Source organism: Chlorella variabilis (assembly GCF_000147415.1).
Source record: "Chlorella variabilis unplaced genomic scaffold CHLNCscaffold_6, whole genome shotgun sequence".
NCBI lineage: Eukaryota > Viridiplantae > Chlorophyta > Trebouxiophyceae > Chlorellales > Chlorellaceae > Chlorella > Chlorella variabilis.
In genome coordinates this window covers 1,092,245-1,101,472 of record NW_005435082.1, presented here as the reverse complement: position 1 = coordinate 1,101,472, position 9,228 = coordinate 1,092,245, and the positions used below count along the sequence as shown (strand labels likewise).

Genomic DNA, 9,228 nt, shown 5'->3' with positions numbered 1-9,228 from the left:
ATCTCGTACCGGTATCCCGTACGAGGAGGGCTTCGAGCCGTATGTGCTGGTGCAGCGCCGCTTCGTGCCCTGGTACGACGAGCGCTTCAAGGGCTACCGCAAGAACAAGGTGGGGGCGGTTGGCTCCGCCCTGCTGGCTGCTGCTGGCGGGCGGGCCTGGTGGCGGCACGCTGGCAGCTGCAAGCTGGCGCGCCCCCGCTGCCACCACCACCACACTCTACACACACACACACACACCGTCCATGCTTGCACCCGCGCGCTCACCGCCGCCGCCCGCCGCCACCCCCGCCGCAGGTGGTGCACCTGATGCACATGTTCCGCCTGGGCGTGGAGTTTGCGTCCACGCCTCACGGCTACGTGGTGCACTCGCCGCACCCGGTGGCCAACTCGTGGAACACCACGCAGGCCACAGGGTTCTGGTACAAGGTGTGTATGTGTGTGTGTGTGTGTGGGGGGGGGGGGGGGTGCTGGGGGTGCTGTGTGTGTGTGTGTGTGGTGGTGTGTGTGTCATGATGTGTGTGTGTCATGGTGGCTGGGTTGGGGCACGGGTGGTGCATGCATGCGGGCCAGCTTGACCGGCGGGGCAGCAGAGAGGATGCAGGGACTCGTGGGAGGGGGGGGCATTGGAGGCTGGTGAGGAGTGCGCGAGCCCACCACTTGCAAGCCCTAGCCTGCATGCCTGCCAGCCTGCGGGCGCCCGCCGCCCTCCCTCCCTCACCCCCTCACCCCGCCTGCCCGCCGCGCCCCGCCTGCCGCCCCGCAGCTGAAGAAGCTCTACTCCGACAGCCGCGAGGACATGGCCGCCTCCACCTTTGTGCCCGCCGCCTCCTTCAACTGCGACAGCCGGGAGCCGGAGAAGTGGAGCTTCTACCGCCGCCTGCGCCGCTGATGGCGATGGCGGGGACGCCCCCGGGGCCCGGCTGCCTGGCGCTGCGCGGCCGCGAGGCGCGGGCTGCGAGGGGCGCCCCACGCTCGCCAGGCAGCCGTCGCCGGCGGCGCCCCCCAGAGCGTGCCTCACGCTCGTGCGCGGCCCGATTTTATTGTCGCTCGACGCCTCCCCATCCCCCTGTTGCTGCTGTGCATCTCCAGCGGGGCGGCCGCCATTGCGGCCGCCCGCGCCTTCCTCTTCGGTGGGCTAAAGCCTATCTCATGCCTGTTTTGTACTGACCAGCCACAACGATTCACAAGGGCAACCAGCACACCCCAGGGAGAGCGGCAGCAGCAGGAGCAGTGGGGATCATGTCGTGGGGGGTATGGAAGGGGAGGGGTGGGAGCGGGGTGCCGACTAGGCGGGGCCGCCCCTCCCCAGCAGCCTCCCCCTCTCTCTCCTGCCCGCCACTCAGTCCCTCTGTGGCGCCAGCTTCTGGTCCACCACAACCATCTTCACTCGGTCCACAGTCACCTCCTGCTCATCCCGCCGCCCGCTGCCCTGCGCCCAGGCGTGCGGGGGTGCGGCGGCGGCGCGGGCGAGGTGACGGCCGGGGACCGTGCGGCTCCCGGCAGCTGCTGCTTGCAGCGCGGCGGCCGCCTGCTGTCGGCGTGCAGGGCGCCGGCTTGCCCGCGAGCACCGCCCACAAAGCACCGCGCCGCACCTGCGTGGGCGACAGCCTGAAGGTGGCCCCCGACAGGATGAAGGTCCAGACCTGCACGCCGCAGCCAGCAGCAAGGGCTCAGCCAGGCGGCCATGCGGGCCGGGCGTTCCGCGCTTGGTGCAAGCGTGGCACGGCAGGCGGGCAGAGGTGGGAGGGCCGCGCCGCACATTGTCGCAGAAGCGGTAGATGTCCAGGTGGCCCTTCAGGCTGCCCTTGGCGGTGACCTTGTTCTCCATCGTCTCAAACACCACCTCGTCATACTGCGCAGGGGAGGCGAGCAATTGAACAGGCCGGCAGTGGTGAGCGGCAGAGCGGCGGCTGGCAGACGGCGGCTAGCGGTGGGCACGACCCGTGCGGCCTGTCCCCTGTGCTCCTCTCCGCCATCTGCACTCTGCCAGGCCCCTTCGCCTACGCTGGCCTGTGCATTGCAGCGCAAGCGGCGAGCGATCGTCCCACCTCGTCCAGGATGCGCAGCGCCAGCTGAGGCGGGAGCTTCCCCTCCTCCACCAGCTGGTCTAGCGCGTCCACCAGGCTATGGCCCAGCTTGGACTGCCGATACAAGGCGGAGCACGCCATGACCAGCCTCTACGCAGCCATCAGAGGGTTGCAGCTGCTGCCCAGATGCACAGCAAACTGCACGGCGTGTGGTGGTGGGCGGGCGTTGAAATGGGCGAGGGTGATGTGGCGCGAACGGGCGCAGCAGCGGCGGCACATCATTCTCTCCCCCCAAATGTCCAGCTAACTTGCTCTAAACGTGTGTGCTTGTGACACCAGCGGCCTGTGTCATGCAATTTCTCCTTAAAACCAGTCCTACACCATCCAGCATCACTTGCAAAGCGGTGGCGCCGCCGCGACGTGGCGCGGCATCAAAGATGGAGACCAGATTTTGTTTCCTTATGATGAAGCTGAACGATGGATTGATTAAAGTAAGGTGGGATTGATTAACGAATGGTTGCTTGCTGCTGTAAAGCTCTCTGCTGGCGCCAGGCCTTGTTACCGCAGCGCAGTCGCCGATTGTGGTGTGCACACTGTGTGCCGCACAAGCGTACACCTTGACTAGCTTTCTCGCAGCATAACATCTTTTTCGACGACTTGGAATTGTGAGGGACCCGGGGGCTCATGCCCACCCTGCAGTCCTGTTCCCTGGAGCCAGCCCGAGGCCAGGCGGCGGCAGTCCTGCAGGTGGCGGCGGCGGGGGCGGAAGGCGGAGGCGGCGGGGCAGGTTGTCAGAACGCATATCGTTTGGAGGCTCCCTAACCTCGATGCTGATGCCATGGAGGCGCACTTTAACGGTGATTGAACGTCCTGGCATCCGGCGTACTTGCGTAGGGCATGTACTTATGCTCAGACTTGTAAGCGTACCCAGACTGGAAGGCGCGAAATCTTTGGATCGCCGCAACATGAGGCGCTCTAGCCCCCCAAATTACCCGCCCAGTTCCTGCGAGCGAGTCCACCCGTAGGCCCAGGGCTGTGCCCGCCAGAAGTAAAGAAGAGGCCGTGGTGGCGCCTCTGGCCCGCCGAAGGCTCAAAATGTCTCCGCAAATGTTGATGGTGGCGATCCTGGCCTGGATGGTCGCTGGTAAGGCCTGGAGGACTCGGCCCGCGGGCATGTATACAGGCCACTCCATCTATATGCCTTTTGAGCCTCCGCTGAGGCTGGTTGCTTGTGTGGGCTTACAGTCTGGTTTCAGCAAGAACAAGCTTGCAGCACAGACTTTGTTGTTCGAGCAAGGAGGGATGAAGCAGTAGAACAACAGGCAGGACAGGCCAACTGACAGGTCACCGAGCGTTTAGTGTGTGAGCGGGCAGACAGTACTGCATGTCGTGGAGCAGGTGTGGTGCGGTAAGAGCAAAGGGGGTGGACATGAGAGTGGGGGTTCAGGGCGGGACTGCAGGCAGCGCAACGGTGGCGGTCAGCCAGCGCTGGTGACAGGCGGCAGCAAAGGCGGCGAGGCGGCACGGTTTCTGGCGGAGGAAGCGGTGGGGAGGATGGGGCTCAGCAAACAGGTCAGGAAAGTTGAGGCGCAGCGGGGCGTAAAGGGGGCAGGTGAGCAGCATGTGGGGGGCATCTTCAATGCCGTCGTGGCAGTGGGGGCAGACTCGCTGCTCTCGGGGGCGCCGCGTCCAGCGGCCGGTCTCTTCCGCGCCCCAATGCGACCCGGTGCGCAGCTGCGCCAGCGCCTCGCGGTCCTGCCGACGCCGTACTGCATCCAGGTAGGTCTCGCGCTGCCCAACCATGGCGGGCGCCAGGTTGAGGGCGCCCACCACGTTGTGCACATAGTGCTCCAGCCGGCTGGCGCCGCCCTTCGCCAGCGCCTCCTGGAGCTGCGCCAGCTGGCGGCGCTGCGCAGCTTCCCCCAGCTCGCCGAGGTCAACAGGTGCTGGCTGCTGCAGGTCCAGCTGCATGCCGACCGCTGCGAGACCGGCCGCCAGCTGGGCAGCCCAGGACTGCTGTGCCAGGGGGTGGGCGCCATCTGCGAGCTGCACGCTGGACAACAACGCTTGCTGCAACAGGCTGCCGGGACGCTCCTCCAGCGTCTTGTTCCAGAGTTTGGTTTGCAAACGGGGAGGAATTGGGAAGCAGAGGGCATGGTTCATGCCAGCGACCCCACCGTCGCTCATCTTGCAGCTGGCACTGCAGGCGGCGCCGCTCCAGCGCCGCTCCGGAGCAGCGCTGGAGCGGCGCTGCCTGCCTGCTGCTGGATCCAGCTGCCGATCGCCTGCCTGGTCTGCCTCTGGCCCCTGCAGGCGTGTGTGCTGCGCCCGTGGTATTGCCTGGCAGGAAGTATGTCACTCTTGTAGGCCGCGAGGGCTGCACCTCGAGTGGTGAGACCGGCGCTGACCATGCCAGGCGCCTGGCTCGACGCGACTGTGTTGCCGGCTGCTGCTGCCGTCGTCGCACCCCATCCCTGCGCCCCTTCCCTCCCGGCAACTGCCTGGAGGAAAGTTGGGTGGCTACTTCTGCGATGAGTGAGTAGTCTCCCCCACTGCAGTCTCGCGCAGCTGGTTTGCCTACCACCTGCAATGGCAACCAGCTTGCTTGTAGTGGCTCCCACCAACCTGCTCAGCCTGCGGCCTCTTACTGTCCACCCAGCTCAGCTGGCGGAGCCCTTGCTTGTGCCCTGACCCTGTGCCTGTGTTGTGTCTTTCGCTATTCTGCAGACGGGGAGACGATATTCAGTTCTGGCCCACCGGCGGCGGCAGCCGCTCAACCTTTGTCTTTGGGCCCAGCACTGCCGCCGACCTGACCAAAACCAACGCCACACTGTCGGTGCGTGGGCCGCCAGACCAGCAACCTGTTGTGCAGCAGAACTATGTGCCGCTGGCCCCGGAGCGGTCCTGCTGGCTGGGGCCCTCGCCGCAGCTGGTGGCGTGCTTGTGCGTGGATGCCTGGCCGCCAGCGCATGCCCTGCCACCGCTGCCACCTTGCACTTGCTGTCCCACACGTGAGCTGACCAAGGTCTGCTCACGCGGCCTATCATAGCGGGGTGACTGTAACACAGTAGCCCACACACCCCGCCTTCAAGTTCCCTACCCTGTCTCACACACCATGCGCCCCTACGCACGTGCTGCAGCTGTTAACCCGGTCCACAGGGTGCCCCACCAAGAGCTTCCTACGCAGCAGCAAGACCTGCGCCAACACCTCCGCCTTTCTGGGCGCCAGTGGCAAGTAGGCGCTCGAGTGGTCCGGCTCCAGTGACAGGTTCAGGCTCAAATCGGCTGACCGCCCCGGTTGCCCCGCGCTCTATTTGGGCGCCATCAAGCCCCAGAGCGCAGCGCCCGCCTGCGGCAGCCCGCATCTGGGCCTGTACCCCAAAACCCCGGCCAACGCCTCGCTGCTACTGCTGTGGGATATCGTTCCCATCGTGATTCCTTCCCCTCCAAGTCCGCCGCCTCGCCCGCCGTCACCCAAACCGCCATCCCCGAAACCCCCGCCTCGGCCCCGCCCACCTTCACCCAAACCCCCGCCTCGGCCACGCCCGCCCTCCCCCAAGCCTCCCAGGTGAGCGCGCTCGGCATGCATGGTAGTGGCCCACTGGAGAGGAGGGGCAGCAGCATGGATGCCGCACAGCCGCCCAGCGGGTAAGCCGTGCCCTACCACACCTGCGGTGTCTTTCCCTGCAGCCCGCGCCCTTCGCCCCCAAGTCCCCCACCCCCTGATGGCAGGCAAGCTGCTGCGGGCGCGCTGTTGGGGCCTGCAACCTGACGCTGCAAACACTGCAGCAGTCGGGCGGTTTGCCTCACCCGCCGCGTGCCTCACGCCCCGCCTGCTGCGCCCGCGCGCTTGCCCGCCGTCCCTCTGCAGCTGCCCCACCGAGCCGGGCTGCATCTTCCAGTTCTTCGACACCGGGTCCACCGACCCCTTTGAGCAGTTTGCCACCGCCATCGGCGACGGCTGCCTGGCAGAGGGCATGACCATCAGCAACCCGCTGGGCCCCGCCTTCAGTGCCGCCAGGTATGGGCCGCTCAACTGCAGCGACCCCAATGCCAACGGCCCGCTGGCCTACATCGGGCAGCCCGAGGTGTCCACAGACGAGTTTGGGGTGATCCTGGTGCCCAACGACATGTGTTCCATCGACTGGGAACAATCAGGGTAGGCCCGCCAGCACAGCGGGGGAAGGCCCCCCCAACTGGGGCGGCAAACACCCAGCCTCAACCTGTCGCTGCCATGTGGTGCAGTCGCACGCAGCCCCGGCCCCCGCGCAGGCCCCACGCCACGCGCCTGCACCCCGCCGCCCCTCCCTACCGCCTGCGCAGGTACAACACCCCACCTTTACCTTTTAGGCCGCGGCTAAGAAAGGCCTTCTTTGAAGGCGCTGGAGCTAGTGTCTAAACCCTCCGAGAGGGCACAGGTTCGATTCCTCCCATGTCGAAACTTTGTGAGGACAAACGCGGCATAGCTGACCGGCTCAGCGCCAATCCAAGCCAATTCCTTCGGGAACGCCTAATAGAATCGCCAAGGCTTCGGCACAGGCCTCCCCGGGACCCATTCACTACTAGTGGGGGGTACTGCACTTGGCGCGTCGGGCAGATCAAATAATGGTCTAAAGCTAGACGTTAAAACCGGGAAGTGAAGCTTGTGGAGGCTCTTCCCCACCTTTACCTTTTACCTTTTACAACAACCCTGCCACCAAGCTCACTCTCACTCCCGACGCGCTTGTCACCATCCGGTCGTTGTACGTGGACTGCGAGGGCGCCGAGGAGATTGGCACCCTGCTCAACGTCCCCTACGTGTATACATCATCCGCCTCAAACCCAGCTCTGGCGCCGCGGTGAACGTGACCATCGACGAGAGCTACGGCGCCTGGGACCTGCCCTCCCCGCTGGTCATCGACGGCACGCAAGGCGCCAGCGCCACCATCGAGGTGCTGGATGCGACGGCCGGCTTTGGCCAGCCCTGGAACATAAACAACTGGCCGTTCGTGTACGTGGTGCAGCTGTGCGAGACGTCGGCAGCCGTGTGCGCGCAGCTGCTGGGACGAGTAAAGCAGCGCGCGCTTACGTCCGCGCCAGCATCACTCTTCCGTCTTGCCGCTGCATGGTGTGACCCCCTTGTTGCCCGAGAAAATGAGGGTGACGCGGCCTCCTGTTTGTGATGCACCCATTTTGATGCGTGCCTTTTTTACCAATAAGGGAGACTGGACCGCACCAGGGGCAGCAAGGCCAGGCGGCGGGTGCAGGCAGCTGGCTTGCGGGTGCGGCGTTGCTGGGCTGAGCAGCCCCGGCTGCATTGAAGTGGGCTTGTCTCTGTGCTCTCAAAAGTTCCGTTGGGAGCATATTGAAGCTTTGATGCCCACCATCATGCGACGGTGCGCCAGCGCTGCGCGCGGGCCGCGCGGGCCGCCGCCATACAGGTTACAAGTCCCCACGACCTTTCTCCGCCACCGCCAAGCACCCACCTTCAGGATTACCCGACCAGCCTTTGATCAGTGGTTCTTACTGCATTTGTTTCCGTGATTCTGCATATTGGTTGGGCCAGACGTTGCATGAGTGACTGACCGAGCTGCCCAATGTGTGTGTGTGTGTGTGTGTGTGTTACAGGGATTGGGCACATTAATGTGCTGGGGCCGAACCCGCTAACCCTGCCGGCTGTCCAGAGCGAGGAAAATCTGGCCGCCGATGGCATCCCGGGGAGGCTCCGTCTTGCAAGCGCCATGCCGGTCTGCCGGGCAGCCGTCCGCCGCCCAGATGCCGCCACGAAGGTGCCGTGAGGCAAAGTCCCAGCTAGTGTCCCGGCTGGAGTTCGAACTGACTGACTGACTGACTGACTGACTGACTGACTGAGACTGACTGAGATTACAGAGAACCGGGCCCTTTAAAGGGCTGGGGACACACAAGCCGTGCCCACTAGCTCTGGACAATATAAGTATGAAACCAACCAACAGACCGGGCGGCGGAGCGCGGGGCTGCGAGGAGCCGATCGGGCACAGCGGGCGGCAGGGAAAACGGAGGGTGCCTGGGAGCCAGCCCAGTGACTGTCAGAGAGGTGTGAGGAGGGGAAACGGGGGGCAAAAGACAGGGGAAAGAGGGGGGTCAAGGGCCAGGACCGCCAGCAGGCGGCGCAAGCAACTCAGAGACGCCACCCACCCCGGCACAGAAGCTGGGGGAGCGGCCAGGCGGGCGGGCGGGGACCGCCTCAGAGGGCAGGCGACACAGGGGGTCAAGGCTCAGGTCAGATCACACGGGAGAAGGGGGCAGCCAGCTGCCAACGAGGAGAGGGGAGAAAGGGGGACGCCAGAGAAAGCACACCGAGCGGCGGCGCGGCAGGCACAGCAGCGCACGAGCAAGCACAGGCGCACAGGCACAGCAGCACACTGCCGGCGGGTCCCCGATGGCGTGACTGCGGAAAAGCGCAACCACCTCCACTGGTTCCAAGCACACCTCGCACGGCGCAATAGCCAGCCAAGGGGCACCACAGCCAGGCAGCAGCCGACAGCGCACGGGCAACCAGATGCAAGCCGGCACAGCAGGCGAGCAACGCGACAGCAAGGCGGCGGGCACAGGGCAGGCAGGCAGAAGATGGGCAAGAGGGAAGACGGTAAAGGTAAAGGTAAAGGTAAAGAGGGAAGACGGACACGAGAAAAGGGGTGAGGAGGGCACAGTCAGGAGAAAGGCGGGGAAGGGCCAGCGGAGCTGACTGACGATCAAGCAGGGGGAGGAACAGGAGGGGGGCGGAGCCGAACGCGGCCGCCGGTAGAGAAGAAAAAGGGGTGGGCAGGGCCAAGGCTGTCAACCCAAGAGGCGGGGGCACAGCCCAGGGCCTCAAAATCAGCGAGAAGGGACCAGAAGGACTGGAGAGCCGCGCGGCGGGCAGCCTCCAGCGGTGTGGCTGCGGGCTGCGGTGCTGCGGGGCCAGGCGCGGCCGGCTCCAGCGGCGGGGGCGGCGGGTCCTGAGTGCCGCCGCCGGAGGAGGCTGCGCCAGCAGCAGGCCGCGAGGCCGGCTGGTGCAGGAAGCCGTCGAGGGTGAGCTGGGTGAAGCGCGGTCCGGCGGGCTGCGCTGGCGGGGCGCCACGACGGCGCAGCACCTCGGCCGCCAGGCTGCGGCGGCCCCGGTCCATGGCCTCCACAGCGGCCAGGCACACCACACGCCCAGGCGCCAGCGAGCACGCCAGGCGGGGGGCGGGCAAGCCAGATG

The 9,228-nt window shown here is 65.9% G+C and overlaps 2 protein-coding genes across 2 annotated transcripts in view; one reads left to right on the top strand and one right to left on the bottom strand.

Annotated features, from left to right (window-relative positions):
- The window catches only part of CHLNCDRAFT_143733 (hypothetical protein), a gene marked incomplete at both ends in the record, with an annotated part of 1,706 nt that extends 817 nt beyond the window's left edge, over positions 1 to 889 (top strand). The window contains 3 exons of the mRNA XM_005849277.1: positions 26 to 109; positions 295 to 426; positions 764 to 889. Coding sequence (XP_005849339.1) covers positions 26 to 109; positions 295 to 426; positions 764 to 889 — 342 coding nt within the window. The remainder of the gene's footprint in view (positions 1 to 25; positions 110 to 294; positions 427 to 763) is intronic.
- Positions 890 to 1,607: 718 nt separating this feature from the next.
- On the bottom strand, positions 1,608 to 2,168 carry CHLNCDRAFT_15221 (hypothetical protein; the record flags this gene model as incomplete). The annotated part of the gene is made up of 3 exons (XM_005849072.1): positions 1,608 to 1,643; positions 1,760 to 1,852; positions 2,049 to 2,168. Coding segments are annotated over 3 exons (249 nt in total), but the record flags the coding sequence as incomplete, so codon positions are not given.
- Positions 2,169 to 9,228: the final 7,060 nt, after the last annotated feature.